General features: G+C 50.4%; 1 protein-coding gene across 1 annotated transcript in view; it reads left to right on the top strand.

The window, feature by feature from the left end:
* Positions 1-279: 279 nt before the first annotated feature.
* The window catches only part of ADAMTS16 (ADAM metallopeptidase with thrombospondin type 1 motif 16), a 160176-nt gene continuing 145224 nt past the window's right edge, over positions 280-15231 (top strand). Inside the window, 3 exon segments of the mRNA XM_047074474.1 lie at positions 280-411; positions 498-603; positions 7002-7324. Coding sequence (XP_046930430.1) covers positions 280-411; positions 498-603; positions 7002-7324 — 561 coding nt within the window.

The following is a 15231-nucleotide window of genomic DNA, read 5'->3' as shown; positions in this document are numbered from 1 at the left end:
TCCGGCTCCCCACCCCGCCGCTCCGGCCAGCCCCTCCTGCTCCCCGCTCCCCTCCCCTCGCCGGTCCTCTCCGCCTCCCCTCCGCGGCCCGCCTCCTCCCGCCGCTCTCCCACGGTGCGCGCTGGTGCCCCACCGCCCTCCCCGCCCCCCGCGCCGCGCGGAGCCGCAGTGATAACCCCGCGCGGGCGGCGGAGTCGCGGCGGGGAGGCTCCTGCGCGCCTCGGCTCCGCGGTGCCCACCTGCAGCCGCCCGGCTGGGGGCCCCTCCGAGCGCCCCTGGATGGAGCCGCGCGCTCTCCCCGCGGGGGCGCAGCGCGGGCGGCGGGCGCGGGGCGCCGGGGACGGCGCGGCCATGCGGGGCCCCGGGCGCGCGGCGCTCTGTGCGCTGCTCCTGGCGCAGGTGGCTGTGCAGGTGAGTCCCCGGAGGTTGGGGGGCGGGTGCCCGCGGCTTCCCTCGCGCGGTCCGGGTCTCACCGAGGTGTCGCGGCTCTTTTCCAGCAGGCACCTGCTCGCTCCGTGGGACCCGCAGCGGCCTCGCCGGGGAGCCCGAGCGGCCGGCGACCTGCCGGGTCCGCGGAGTGGCCGGCCTGGATGGCACAGGGCGGTAAGTCTGCGGGGAAGGAGGGTCCCAGCCCTCACCAAATAGCTGCCGGTGTTGCTGGTTTACCAGGCGCTGCGAATGTTGCTTAGTCTCCAAACTCACGCATAGTACGAGCCGCGCTTTCTCGCCTTGTGAGCGAGCACCTGGGAGTCGACTTTCACCAATATTTATATTGTATTCCCTTGTGGAACAGTAGCGCTTACCAGCGTTATTGGCATAAGCAATAGCAACAAAAGAAGGAATGCGCATTTAATAAGAAAATTTACAAAAGCAAGGAGTAATCTAAAGGTGTTTCTAATTGAGGCATCCAGGAAATTATAAAGCGCAGGGGACTCCTTTCGCCACGCCTCACCCCCTCCTCGTCCTCCTCTGGCTGTTTAGATTGAAGGCTCTCTGTGTGCCCTTGACTAAATGGCAGGAGACAAAAGAAAGCCATTTTTGCCCAGTACTCTTGTCAGGGTGAAAGTGGATGGTCTTCAAGGGTTGGGACATAATTGAAATACAGTGCCGGGAAGGGTAATTAGCGTTTGCGACCTCCCAAGCCATGCCTCGCCTTAAGCCATGAGTCTGGTTCATTTGCAGCCTGTGGTTTCACTGCTGCATTTGTAAATTTCTCGTGCCTTCCGTTAGGTTAAAGGGGAAGGCAGGTGCGGGATGTCGGCCGCTAGGCGCTTTTTATCTGAACCCAATCCCTTGGCGTTTGTTTAATATCGGTGCTTTGCAACATTTCCAACAATAAGTTGCCATATCAAATGTCAGTATTTTAGAGGAACCAGGTTTGATTATCCCAACATATTTTCAGAAAATCCAGAAGATTACAGTTAATAACTCAAAATATTTGAATATAGTTTTTAACCTTTGGTAAAGACAGGAGTTGGACACACGCATTACCTATTTGGATTCTCTCTTGCTGGGAGAGTTCATGAATAGTCTATAAATGAAGCGATAGGTGAGAGGAACGCTGGGAACAGAAGACTTTTCAGGACCACCAGAGGGCGCTAGATGTAAGTGATAGGAAATCCTTACAAATGACTTAGGGCTGTGTAACTGCTAGAGAAAGGTCATTATCTATTTAAAGGTCACCTTCTTGGTCTGATCTGGCCCCTGCCTTCCTTCATGTTTCCCGTAGGATGTAATTGTCCATATTGTATTTGATTGTCCCTCCAGAGACACTTTTTAAAAGAAGACTTCTGAAAAAATTCTAGTTCTCCAAAATCATGAAAGTCTCAGGAGATTTTCAGATCACTGTATGGCATTTATAGAAAATAAGTGGTCTAGGGGCGCCTGGGTGGCGCAGTCGGTTAAGCGTCCGACTTCAGCCAGGTCACGATCTCGCGGTCCGTGAGTTCGAGCTCCGCGTCGGGCTCTGGGCTGATGGCTCGGAGCCTGGAGCCTGTTTCCGATTCTGTGTCTCCCTCTCTCTCTGCCCCTCCCCCGTTCATGCTCTGTCTCTCTCTGTCCCAAAATAAATAAAAAACGTTGAAAAAAAAATTAAAAAAAAAAAAAAGAAAATAAGTGGTCTTTAGGTGAGAGCATCATAGGCAGAGAACCACGTCCAGAAGGAGAAGTCAAAGACTCCCTTCCCGAGTGTGCGTCCGCTGCTCCTGGCCGAGGCCGGCTCCCGGGAGCTGGACGGCAGCCTGGCTGGCATGAGGCTCCAGTCACCTGGCATTATCAGCTGGTGTCACAGGCCTAGCATTTCCATGACAACCACATACCTTGCTTGCTCAGAAACAGAAGGGGACGGTGTGAGCCATCATCGGTGAAGTTCTAGCTTAGCGGATACACCCCCACCTCACACCCACCCTCTGTGTGTTTTAGGTCTTTAGTTGCAAACGGCTAAGTGGAGAGTTGTGCGTGTCACTGGAGGGCTCTCGTACCAGCAGGGAAAAGACTGTGCTGAGCAGGTCACCTGTGTCTGTTCAGAACAGGAGAGCCGGGGTGCACTTGGTGGGTGCTGCTCGGTTATCTAGGTATCGGTGACACATGTTGGCTTTGGACTCCCTCTTTCGGCCGTGAGGTTTGTTTAAAGCAACACGTCGTTCACACGGTGATTGCAAACTTTGCTCCGTGTCTGGAGCAGTTAAGCAGTAGGAAAGAGAAGCCCGTCTCTTCTGTGAGGCAGCACAGTTTCGTTCGTGCCCAACGAAACTATTTTCAGACGTTAAGTCCACCCGTTTCGTTTTGGCTGATTCAGAATGGTGTTTCCCTACTGGGAGATTTTAATGCTTTTCCTACAAATTGACCTTTGTGATAAAAATAGCGGCTCCCGGTAAAGAGCTAAGACCATCACAGATTCCTTAGCTTTTTACTTCTCCAGTAAGTTCCTCTCCCAGGGCAAGGTGTAGACGTTCTTTAGAAATTTGTTTCATTGTGTGTAATAGACCTGTTGTGTGCGTGTGTGCATTGGGAGATTATATCGATTTACATTCAAACATCCAGGTAACGTGAGACAGGGCAATGCCTTTCAGGTTCACCTGGGGTGTGCTTGTAAATCTTTAACAGCAGGCTCTGTGGCGCCCAGATCTGTAATATTTTCCGGTTCCCAAGGGGTAAATACTGCCTCCCTGGTGGCTTTCAAGCTACGGATGTGACGTCACTGAATCCTGGGGTAGGGATTCAAGGTTCGGATCTGCTCTCGGCCGCTGGTACCAAGCAGCCCTGCGTGCTCACAGGTGGTCCACACCCCCCGCACTGAGTTTGAAACCGGAGCGGTCTTAGACTTGATGCTGTGGTCAGAAAACCTCTTGAAATCAGGCAGTTCTGACCACTGAGGGGAGCAGCCGTACGCGACGTTGTCCTCCTTTACCAAATGTGTAGGGGACACAGGTGTAATTTAAAGGATTCTCGGGATGTCAGGAATCACGCTCATTTTTTTCTTGAAATCGCGAGCCGACAGCCGAGGGGATTATCATCTGAAAACCTAAGCTCAGAAGTTAATTTTTTCAGATTACTGCAGTTATATATTGACTTTTTCCAGATAGTAATGCGTGTATGATGAGATACTGTGCTTGTTTTGTTCATTCACTGAATTCTTTAGCGATGACCTTTTCCGCGTTCATTTATATGTAACCGAGAGTACACATTTGATGGTAAGCGGGGCTTTCGGGCTCAATCAGGATTCCCCCACCTTGGCAGTATTGACATTTTGTAGCGGAGGTCCCGCCTGGGCATCGGAGAATAAGTAGCTGCATCCCTGAATTCGGTGGTCAGATTCCAGGAGCTTCACAGTCCCCCTCCCCCTTCCTGACAAAGCAGAAAAGCGTCCAGACGTTTGTCTCCTGGGGGAGGGGGAGGGGAATCACTCCGGCTGAGAATCAGCAGACTGAACGGGAAAACAAATCTTCTTCCATCGAACATTTTCTCCCTGCCTCTTGGGAACCGATCGTCATTAAATCCCAAAGAGTGGCTTTGCTGTTGGCACAGCTGGTGTCCTGAGGCCAACAGGTACCAGCCCTCCAGACCGGATTGTCACTTTCTGTGAAATTTTGCCGAGCTGGTCATTGAAAATTAAAGTATATGGGGCGACCGGGGGGGGGGGGGGGCTCAGTCGGTTAAGCGTCTGACTTTGGCTCAGGTCACGATCTCACGGTTCGTGGGTTCGAGCCCCGCGTCGGGCTCTGGGCTGACCGCTCAGAACCTGGAACCTCCTTCGGATTCTGTGTCTCCCTCTCCCTCTGCCCCTCCCCCACTCACGCTCTGCCCCTCTCTGTCTCAAAAATAAAAATAAACACTAAATTTTTTCCAATAAAATTAAAATATAGTTACCATGAAATAAATCCTATTAAAGACAAAATGGAAAGACTCAACGTTCCTCCCTTATAATTGCTTTACTAGGTTTTACTATTACCTGTGCTCTCGAGGTTATTTACATCATTCGTATCTGTGTGGGGAGATGTGCGTAGGTACAGGTGCAGGTCCGGGGGCGCATCTTTCCACACTCCGTGTTGAGTGACGTCACGTGGAAATCAGCCACGGTGGGGGTATTACCCCCAGGGGAACTGGCAGATGCCATCCACCAGGCCGTTCGTGTTTTCCCCTCAGATAGCTGGAGGTCCTGCATTTGTCAACAGGACCCTGGATGTGTTTATGTAAAAGAGGCTTATCAGTGATGCTATTTTGAGCGTAGATATCCAGTGTCCCCTCCAGATACAGGATGCATGTTACGTGACTTCCAAAACAAAGGTCAGAAGAACAGGGCTGATGGCATCTGGAAGCAGTTTGATGTTTTGAAAGTGGTAATCATCTTTTACGCGCAGTAGTTGTGCTGATTAGCTAGTGTTCCCCGGCCTCTGTTGGGATGCACATAGGCTGGGGTGAGGTGGGGAGGGCTCCCTGAGAGCCCCAGGAGGCAGGGGGAAGAGTGCCAGGCCACACCGCTGCTTGGCACCGGCCTCTCCCCTCGGCCCGGAAAGCTGGGCAAGAGGCAGGTGGGGTGGGGCTTTGCGCTCTGCCCCCCGGAGCCACCCCGGATCGGCCGCCGTCGCATACACCGGCCAGTCCCTGACCGGTTTCCCCCTTTCTCCTGTCCTTGCCTGCGGTTCAACCAGATTTGTTTTATTGTCTCATTTCCCTGGTAAACTGTGAAACAATTCCAGGGTGTTTTGCCCCGCGGGACACACATGCCCTGCCTTGACGTCGATGTTGACGGTTGGCTCAAGTCGTCCGCCAGACCCTGCTGCGTGTGGCCCAGCTCCCCACTTACCCTCAGGGCACCCGTTCTCACCTGCGTGGCAGGGCCAGGCCCGTGGGCCTAGCACTGGGCCCAGAAGAGTCGCCTGTCAAAGCTCTTGACCGGCGGGGCGCCTGGGTGGCTCAGTCGGTTAAGTGTCCCAGCTTTGGCCCAGGTCATGATCTCAAGGTTCGGGGGTTTGAGCCCTGCGTCGGGCTGTCTCCTGTCAGCAGAGATCCTGATTCCGATCTTCTGTCGCCCTCTCTCTCTCTCTGCCCCTCCCCTGCTGTTCTCGCTCTCTCGAGATAAATAAATAAACTTTAAAAAAAAAAGGTCTTGACTGGAGGAGACCGCATCCCTGGAGACACAGAGGCCATCGTCCAGCCTTTGGTTAACCCGCCACTTGATGGGGCTGGCCGCCTGGCCCTGGACACTCAGCCCCAGGCTTCAGCATGGGGGGCTCCAGGCAGGGCCTTCCCGTCCGTGGCCTCCCTTGCCCTCTACAAACCCACAAACGGTCACTGGCTGCCTCCTCCTTCCAGAGTAACCTTTCTCTTACCTGCCGGACGGCACAGGGACACACGATCAGGCACCTGTGTAGAGAGAGATCGGTTGAGAACAAAACCTCACTTTTCTAGAAACAATAATTACCCAATTACCCCTTGCTTCTGACCAAGTGCCATTTCTGTGGGATCCTGTTTTATTGTATCTTACGACTCCAAGAAACATGTCCAACTCCTGCCAGGGCAGAAGAGGGCCCCACTTCTCGAGCTTCCATCACAGCAGTCTCCCGACGGCACATGCTGGTAACGAAAGGAGCTCGGAACCTTCCTTCTGTGCTTCCCACAGTGGGGAAACTGACTCAGATGTGCAGAGAAGGCAAAACTGGGGGGTCGTCGGTGACTGAAACCCGGCAGACCTGTGAGGGGGCCCTGAGATCTGACAGCCCCTCGGGGGTTTCCAGACTTTTCCAAAGATTGTTTGTCCGAACGTGTTTTAGGCTCGAGTCCTGTGAATCAGAGTGGGCAGAGGATTGTGGTGAGTGTCTGGAAAGACCCTGGGCTGTGGACTCTGACAGTTGGCCAAGAACTCGGGCCAACGAGAGGGTCCACCACGCTTTTCCGTGGGAGCAACCACATAGGAGCATTTCCCAATGTTAGCATCTAGAAACCCGGAATATGTCTGCGTAGGGTTTACGGGATTCCTCGATTTAACAAGAAAATATTAAAATATTAAGCAGCAAGGAATGCCCATCAGATTTGCCTTTTTAATAACTGTTTCCTGAAGCTAAAATTTGTCAGCTCAATGGAGATCGTTGTAAAAAAACAAAAAGTGTGACTCAAAGAATATTTAGAACCATAAATGATTACATATCATCATGAGCGTAAGGTGAAATTTATGAACTGGAACCCCACGTGTCCCGTTTTTTAATTTCCTGGGTCTGTAATCTGTTTTTCCTTTGAAGTGTCATAGATTTTGCCATACTGGGACTAGCCCGTGATGGGCACCAGTGACTTCCCTACAGGCTACTTTGAAGGTTTTCTCTTCTGACTCTGATTGTTTGCGTCCCACGGCGGAGATCTGAGGTTGGCTCGTCGCTGCAGTTTTCCTCCGTCGTGTTTTACCGGGAGGGAGTGTCATCTGGCAATAAATTACATTCTAAGACTGACTCCCAGGTTCTTTTTAGAATTCTGAAATTACTCAGCCAAGCCCCGTCTTTGTCTTTCAGAATACGAGCTGGTGTCCCCCTATGAGGTTGACCACAACGGAGACTACGTGTCGCATGAAATCACACACCCTCAGAGGAGGAAGAGGGCGCTGGCCCAGCTCGGGGTTGAATCTCTTCACCTTCGGCTGAAGGGCTTCAGGCATGACTTCCACATGGAGCTGAAAGCGTCCAACCTGGTGGCTCCTGGATTTATGGTGCAGACGCTGGGGAAGGGAGGCACCAAGTCCGTGCACGCCTTCCCACCCGAGGATTTCTGTTTTTATCAAGGCTCCTTACGATCCCACAAAAATTCCTCGGTGGCTCTTTCAACGTGCAAAGGTTTGGTGAGTACCTGCCGCCGCTAGTGAAGTGACAGGGACAGTGGCGTGTGTGAAGGGGGAGGGCGATGAGATGTCCCTTGAGATCGTCTAGCTGACTCCTCCGTCATCGCAGGGCAGATTTCACTGATCTGTGAAAGCAGGAGAACGTTGTCAAGGAGCGCTGTCTACGAGGCGCGATGCCGTCGCCTTGGGCCCATTTGGCTGTGGCCCATTCTGGAGAAATGTCTTCATTCTGCAAAGACCAACACGAGTCCCCTGGTGGACCGGGTTGATTATTTGATCGGCTGCTTGAAAGCCCTTTACTCGTGTCGTTCTGTCCAGGATCGCATGCTTACAGGTTAGGGTGTTATTCCAAATGTGACGAAGCCGTGGCCGGGAAGCGCCGGTCTCACTGGACTGATGATTCTCTGGGCATGTTCCCCATCTTCTTAGCACGGTAGAGACTTGGATGGCGAGCAGCCCGTTCCAGGAGTATTCCGCAAGACGAGCAAGCGTTTCTCATAAATTCTAATTACTTTTTAAACACGTATTCATCTTTAAGAGACAGAGCGCGAGCGGAGGAGGGGCAGAGGGAGAGGGAGACACAGACTCAGAAGCGGGCTCTGGGCTCTGAGTTGTCGGCACAGAGCCCGATGCGGGGCTCGAACTCACGGACCGTGAGATCATGACCTGAGCTGACGTCGACCCTTAACTGACTGAGCCACCCAGGTGCCCCAAGAAATTTCCATTTGATAAATGATCAGCGTTTCACAGTATGAGTGGTATGGGATGCCAGATGTCACATGGTCACAACTGAGCCAATGGTTCTTCTCTGTCTCTCTCTGTCTCTCTGAGGGATTGTGGGTGATCATTTCCCATGCGCGGATGCTCAGTCTCCGGCCATGATGTGTGGCAGACGTTGGTGATTTTTCACAACGTTGGAAGGTGCCCCCAACTGGCAGTGGTGGATTTTTTGTCACTTCAGAGCACCTATGGACAGTCCTTTGCTTTTCCACACAACAGTGAGCTTAGGAATGCTTTGCTCCATTCTAGGTCATTAGATAGGTTCCTTGTTAAAGTCACAGGAACAGAAAAAGATTCTACTGAGCCGATAGACAGCAGTGATTCCGTTAGTGATGGTGAATGTCATCCGACACAATAACCACCCCCCCCCCCGTCTCTTGTCTCCCTCACACCGGCCACGAAGGTTTTCAAAGGTAAGTACAGGTTAATTTGCTTATTTTTCTTTATATTTTGTATTTTATTTAATATTTTGTATTATGTTACAGGATTATAATCACTTTATATGAATGTTTTCTGGGCTGTGGAGTCATCTGAGCTTCCATTATTTCTTATGGGGGAATTCTCTTGGATGTATGAGAGCTTTGGGTTACAAGCACGTTTCTGGAACGAATTCTGCTCACAAGCCAAGGTTTTACTCTATCGGACTTAGACATCGAACATCACTTAAATGCCTCTGGGGGTCCCCTTCGCTGGTCCCTTCATTAAGGAGCATTCAGCCAAGTTGGGAAGATAGCGGCATCCCTCAGGCTGGTCCAAGCCAAAATCTTAATGCCTCGTCACTTAATTTTCTTGAAATATTTCCATATTTTAAAGCAAGACACGCTTAGTAGATACTTAGAGTCTTGAGTACATTAATCTGTCAGACACAGATGAGTGAGATGCGTCTTAGGTAGCTGAGTGAAGATGTGTGGTCACGTTTTAAGGTCTTGACCACATTTTGAACATTTATTACATTTCCAGAAAATGTTTTACATCTGTCTTAAGCTTCTTTCTCCCTTTGGAAAGAGGGAATTCAGACTCTGCATCTTAGAAGGATTTTGTGTATGGGAGTGCGAGTATCGGATGCCCAAGTATTTGAATGCCTTCAAATACTACACATGTGCAAATGCTAAATCCCGTTAAAAATTGCCAAACAATATTAACACTTGCTTTTCAGGGGAATGGGAAATGGGTTGATCCCGTGTCTACCCTAATTTGTGAAGGGCTTCTGGTTTGAGAGTGATCACAGCCGGGATTTGCCAAGGATTTGGCGGTTATTTGGCATAATTTTTATGATTGAAGACGGTGTGGGTGATTTCTTCCATGTTCTCCCAAGAAAAACAGATCTCCCTTAATTAAAGGGCTAGAACTCTTCATATAATGCATTAAAGGAAGAGATCTCCTTGGCTTTTTTAACGAAAGCTCAGACCTGGAATGGAAGCCATCTGTGTGGAAGGGAGGCGCGCCGTGCCTTCAGAACTCATATCCTTGGATTTGTTTGCGGAGCTTGGGCGAGGTGCTTCCCATGACCCCGGCAGGGTGCAGACTTAAACAAGACTCCTCTGGATAACGAACACTGGAATTTAATATTTTGGTCACTGGAATAGGAATCTGTATGCCTTCACCATTCATCTTCCAAACCCATTAAATCCAGCTTCACTGATATTTTGTCTGTAGAGGATCATTACGAACATGACCTCGACTAGACTTATGAGTGTGAGGGGCAGGGGCATTTGCCATATGACAAATCAAAGGCATTTTAAAGAAGAAAAAGGGAGGATATGAAGTCCTCTGTCGTTAGCCAGATAAGAAAAAAATATTGAATGGGAACGTCCTTCAACTCGGTGCCAAGTCTGTTATTTCTCTCCTGATGGATGGCTACCCCATCTCTCATTCAGATCTCTTAAGGTATGAAGAAAAATGGTGTTACATTAGATGAGGGCTTCTTTTATTAGGGGTGGGGGGGAGGATCTAATTAAAGTTCCAGGTAGATCTCAGTTAAGCTTTTTTTTTTTTTCCCCCAGTGTTTCTGGTCGACGCACCTATTGAGTGGCAGGCAGCTGCCTGTAGAATTCTCTTTTGTTTGCCCGTTGTCCCTCACACCCCTTTGCAGACTCTAGTGGAGAGCATGATGCAAACAAGATCCCTGGTGGTGGAGAAATCACCCCTACTCCGTTCTCCTGGTTCTCCCTACAGCGTGGGACTGTTACCTTGAAGTTAAAATATATCGCTTAACTAAGAGTTTAACGTCTTCAACTGGAGAACTTGGTTGACAATTGTGAGACGGTGCAATTTGCAAACCGATAAGCAGTTTTCTCCCCAGGTTCTCGGAGTTTGAGTGTGGGAGCCCTTGGCTGTCGTTGTTCGGTAAACGGGTCTGAGGAACACTGTCAAAGTGAGTAGCTGATGGTGTGGTCCTATTTATAGTAAGCAACTGTTCTTGCAAGACTAAAATGACTGTTTTCCCAAGGATCTTGGGAGACGTGAATGAGCTTCAGAACCGGGCGGGGCTGGAGCCTTCCAGAGCCGGGCACGAGTTGCCGGTTGTCTGATGGGAGAGCCAGGACACAGGTGATGTCACCGCAGTGATGATGGGAGGGAAAATACAGGCGCCAGGAGATGCGGAGAGGGTGCATCTGGGAGGTGGCAGATTCAGCCTCGGTTCCTGGAGTAGTTTGTCCAAGCCGAATCTTCATAGGAGACTCGGGCGTGATGCCCGATGGAGGAGTCACAGGCTGCCCCGGGGAAGATTCCTAACATCGTTCACCATCATGGAGTTCTCCGCTGCCCCATCTGTAAACCCTAAAAAGACCTCTAAAGTTGTCCCGGTACTTCCACCAAGAGTCTTGATTCAAAATATTTCTTATCTCACTGCACCAGGTTATTTTATTTTATTTTTAAGTGCTTATTTATTTATTTTGAGAGAGAGCGAGCGCACGTGTGGGGGAGGAGCAGAGAGATACTAGGAGAAAGAATCCCAAGCAGGCTCCGCACTGTCAGCACAGAGCCAGGCGGAGGGCTCGATCTCATAAACCGTGAGATCGTGACCTGAGCCGAAATCAGGAGTCGGACGCTCGGCTGACTGAGCCCTCCAGGCACCCGAAGGTTATTTGTAAAAAAGGCAGTGTGTGTAATTGCCATGTCCCTACCTAACTGACATCACAGATCTGCTGTGGTGACCAGCATGGGTGTGTAAATGTGTGGGCACAGCAGGTGCCTTTCAAGAATGACTGCACTAGTGAGCGCGGGAAACAGCCATGGCCAGGACAAGCGCGGAAGAACCCGGGCTAACTTACTGTGGATTTTGTGCCGGATGCTTGGCTAATAGCCTCACTGTTGTTATCTCACTTAGCCTAATGACCACACTAACATAGGTACTGTTTGTTTTGTTTTTTTTAAGTTTATTTATTTTGCGAGAGACAGAGGCAGCAGAAGCAGGGCAGGGGCACAGAGAGAGAGGGAGAGAGCGAATCCCAAGCAGGCTCCACGCTGGCCGCAAGGAGCCGGACGCGGGGCTTCAATTCACAAACCATGAGATCGTGACCTGAGCTGAACCAAGTGTCGGACACTTAACCGCCCGAGCCACCCAGGCGCCCCCGTGCGTTATTTTTATGGCTAAATGATAATCCCGTGTACACATATACCACATTTTTTATCCCCTCGGCAGTTGATGGATATTATTGTCTCTGCTCTTTCTGGCAATTGTGAATAACACTGCTGTCCGTGTCCTGATTCTGGTGTGGCCGTACGTTTCTTTTCTCTTGGGTTTATACCTAGGAGCGTAACTGCTGCGTCCTATGGGAATCCTGAGTTTAACATTTTGAGGAAATTCCAAACTGTTTTCCACAGTAGCTCTCCCACCTTGCATCCCCCTAGCATCGTATGAGGTTTCTGATTTCTCCACATTCTGGCCCCCACGTGTCCATCTTCTCGATTATAGCTCTCTTGATGACCATGGGGTATCCTGCTGTGGCGTCGAGCGGCTGGATAGAGAGCATTGGTTGATAGTCTTGGTTGTTGTTATTCTTGTTACGGCTTAGTTACTGTGTTTTCCTTCCGGCGCTTTGAAGATGTCATCCTGCCTCTCGCCCCCTGTTGTTTCTCAAGAGAAGTCTGTTTATTTCATCGCAGTTTTATTGTTTGATTTTGTGGCTATTTCCCGATTTTCTTTTTTTTAAATTTTTTAATGTTTATTTATTTTTGAGAGAGAGAGAGAGGGAGACACAGAATCAGAAGCAGGCTCTAGGCAGGCTCTGAGCTGTCAGCACAGAGCCCGATGCGGGGCTCGAACCCATAAGCCATGAGATCATGACCTGAGCTGCAGTCGGATGCTCAACCGACTGAGCCACCCAGGCGCCCCTCCCGATTTTCTTTCGGTTTTTGTCTTTCTACATTTTTACTGCGATGTGTGCGCGTGTGGCCATCTTTGTCCTCACCTTGTGGGGCTCCCATTATGCGTATGTTGGTGTGTTCCACGGTGTACTGCATTTCTCTGAGGCCCCATTAATTTTCCTTCATTTGCTTTTTCCTCTGAGCCCTTCATCTTGCACAATCTTTATCGATCTGTCTTCAAATGCACTGATTCTCTGCTGACAGTTCAAAGCCACTACTCAGTTTCTATAGTAAAGTTTCCTTTGTGATACCATAGTGTTTTTGGTTTTGGTTTTTTGAAAGAGAGAGAGAGAATGTGAGTGTGAGGGAGAAAGAGAGAGAGGGAGGGAGAGAGAGAGAGAATCCTAAGCAGGCTCCACGCTCAGGATATGCAGAGCCCGATGTGGGGCTCCCTCCCACGACCCTGGGATCATGCCCTGAGCCTAAATCTGGAGTGAGACGCCTAACTGAATGAGCCACCCAGGCACCCCTGGGATATTGTACTTTTTAAACCAAAGAATTCCCATTTGGTTATTTTAATAATTTCTCTTAGTCTGTATTTTACACCTTTGTCGCCAGGCCTTGCTTTAATTCTTTAGACGTCGTTCCCTTTGGTTCCATGAACGTGTTTACAACAGTTGCTTTGAAGCACGGGTCTCCTAAGCCCAGCATCTGGGACCCCTCAAAGCAGTTTCCGTGCCTGTCTCTTTTCATGTTCGGGGCCACACTTTTCTGCTTCTTTGCATGTCTCATCGTTTTCTGCAAAAACCGAGCCTCATGGAGAAGGGTGGCAACCCTGGACCCTACCCACGGTCTGCCGTACAAGGCTTCCTGCTGCTGTTTCTTTTCCTCCTGTCGGTTTCGTGACTTGGCAGGACTGGTTCTGTGCAGCCTCCGATGTCGCTTCTCGCGAGTGCCACCTGGAGCTCGTGTGCCATCTTCCAGAGAGCCTGGCGTGCTGCTCCGCGGCCGTTGGTGGCACCCCACCCGCTCACCTGCGCTAACTGCTAGCGGATTGTGTTGTTGTTGGGGTGTGTGTGTGTGTGTTCATGTTTTACGACGCCCTGGGGCATAAATTGCTCGGAGGTCTGACTTGACTAACTGACTTGACTAACGTAGAGCTCCTTTGGAGGGTTCCAGACAAGCTCTTGCAAAACTGCTCTTTAATCAAATCAGACTGTGAAGCAATTTGCGCTCCAGAGTGGTAGTGATAAAAAAAAAAGAAAAAAGAAAAATGAGCCCCTTGAGGTGAGCCCCCCTTCTTAAAGCTGCCGCTCCTCCTGGGTAGGACACATGTGCCCCTGCGTGGAACAGGGGCCTGCAGTGTCTGCTTCTCCCCGAGTGCCAGGCACCCCTACTCTATGAGTGGGGCTCCGGGTGAGGCTGTGGGTACCCAGTCCCCTCTGTCTGCTTCCCGGCCTGCAGCTGTACCTTGCAGATGAGCTGGTATGGGGACGGCCAGGGTTCCCTTATCCTCAGCCTGCTGAGTGCAGAGAGGAGCTTCTGTCCTGAGAGTTGTGGCCGCTTGTAGAAGGCAGATCGGTTCTCGTGGCTGCACCTGCCCGGAGCACAAATGTTGTGGCAGGGGGAGCAGAGGGGCAGGAGGCCTGGTAAGCAGGCCACTTACCTGGAAGTGTAGCTCTAGAATGGGAGTCGGGGGAACGGGAGGCCCTTGTCTTCTTGGGAGCTCTGTCCCACCGACTGGGGGCAGAGTGAGGCTGTGACTGGCCCACGGCCCAGAAGCCACCAAATTTTCACCATTCTTTCCAAGATTTATGAAATTAGAGTCCGTAGATGTGTCTCCCCGTTTGAAGCCCTGAGGACAATTTACAGAGACTTTTAATGGTTCGTGTGTGTGTGTGTGTGTGTGTGTGTGTGTGTGTGTGTGTAATTTCTAGCAGTTAAATGATCATTTCACTGGAGAGCAGACCTGCCCCCCCCCCCATACACTTCCGTTCTGGAAGTCAGTCTCCACTAGGTGCTGTCATCGACCCATTTTACAGATCATTGCCCAAGGCCACTCTACTGTCCCCCTGTTACAGACGACTCCCATGGTCATTCTTAAAAGAGTGGGCTTGGCATCCAGGAAGCCTGACTTGAGAGCCAGCTCTTCAGACAATAGTGCACTCTTGCTTCCTGGGATCGCCAGGACAGAGAGAGACAGGGTGTGGGTGGGGGAGGGGCAGAGAGAGAGGGAGACACAGAATCCGAAGCAGGCTCCGGGCTCCGAGCTGTAGGCACAGAGCCCGACGCGGGGCTTGAACCCACAAAGCGTGAGATCGTGACCTGAGCCGAAGTCGGACGCTCAACTGACTGAGCCACCCAGGTGCCCCTGAGTGATCGTATTTCACATTTACAGATAAAAATATTATATTTACCCAACTTCTGTTTTGAGGTATAAATAACTATACAATTCATTTTAAAATTCGTGTCATCTGATTTCTTTCCATGAGTGCTGAACACCCTAAATTTTCTGTCGGGGCATATAGTTTATTCAGAAAGGATTTATTCGTTAAGGTTTCTAACAAAACAATGTTTAAAAACTCCCATTAGTCAATACTGTTAATGAGGCTTCTGTAGATAAGGATTTTGTGGCATATGATGGGATTAGATTTTCTTAAAGTATTTCATGCAAGTTCTGTACTTAGATTGTCATCTTAGCTCCGCCTCACCCCCCCCAAAAAAAAAAACAAGTCTGTCCACTGCCCTTGGCACAAAATCTGTGTGAAATTTAGCCCTTCTTATGTAAATCATTGTGTTTGTTAAAGCTTTTAATG

Source organism: Lynx rufus, unplaced genomic scaffold (genome assembly GCF_022079265.1).
Source record: "Lynx rufus isolate CCGP_SWC_20201006 ecotype Redwood Valley unplaced genomic scaffold, mLynRuf1.p SCAF_1, whole genome shotgun sequence".
Taxonomy (NCBI): Eukaryota; Metazoa; Chordata; class Mammalia; order Carnivora; family Felidae; genus Lynx; species Lynx rufus.
This window is presented reverse-complemented; position numbering and strand designations above follow the sequence as displayed.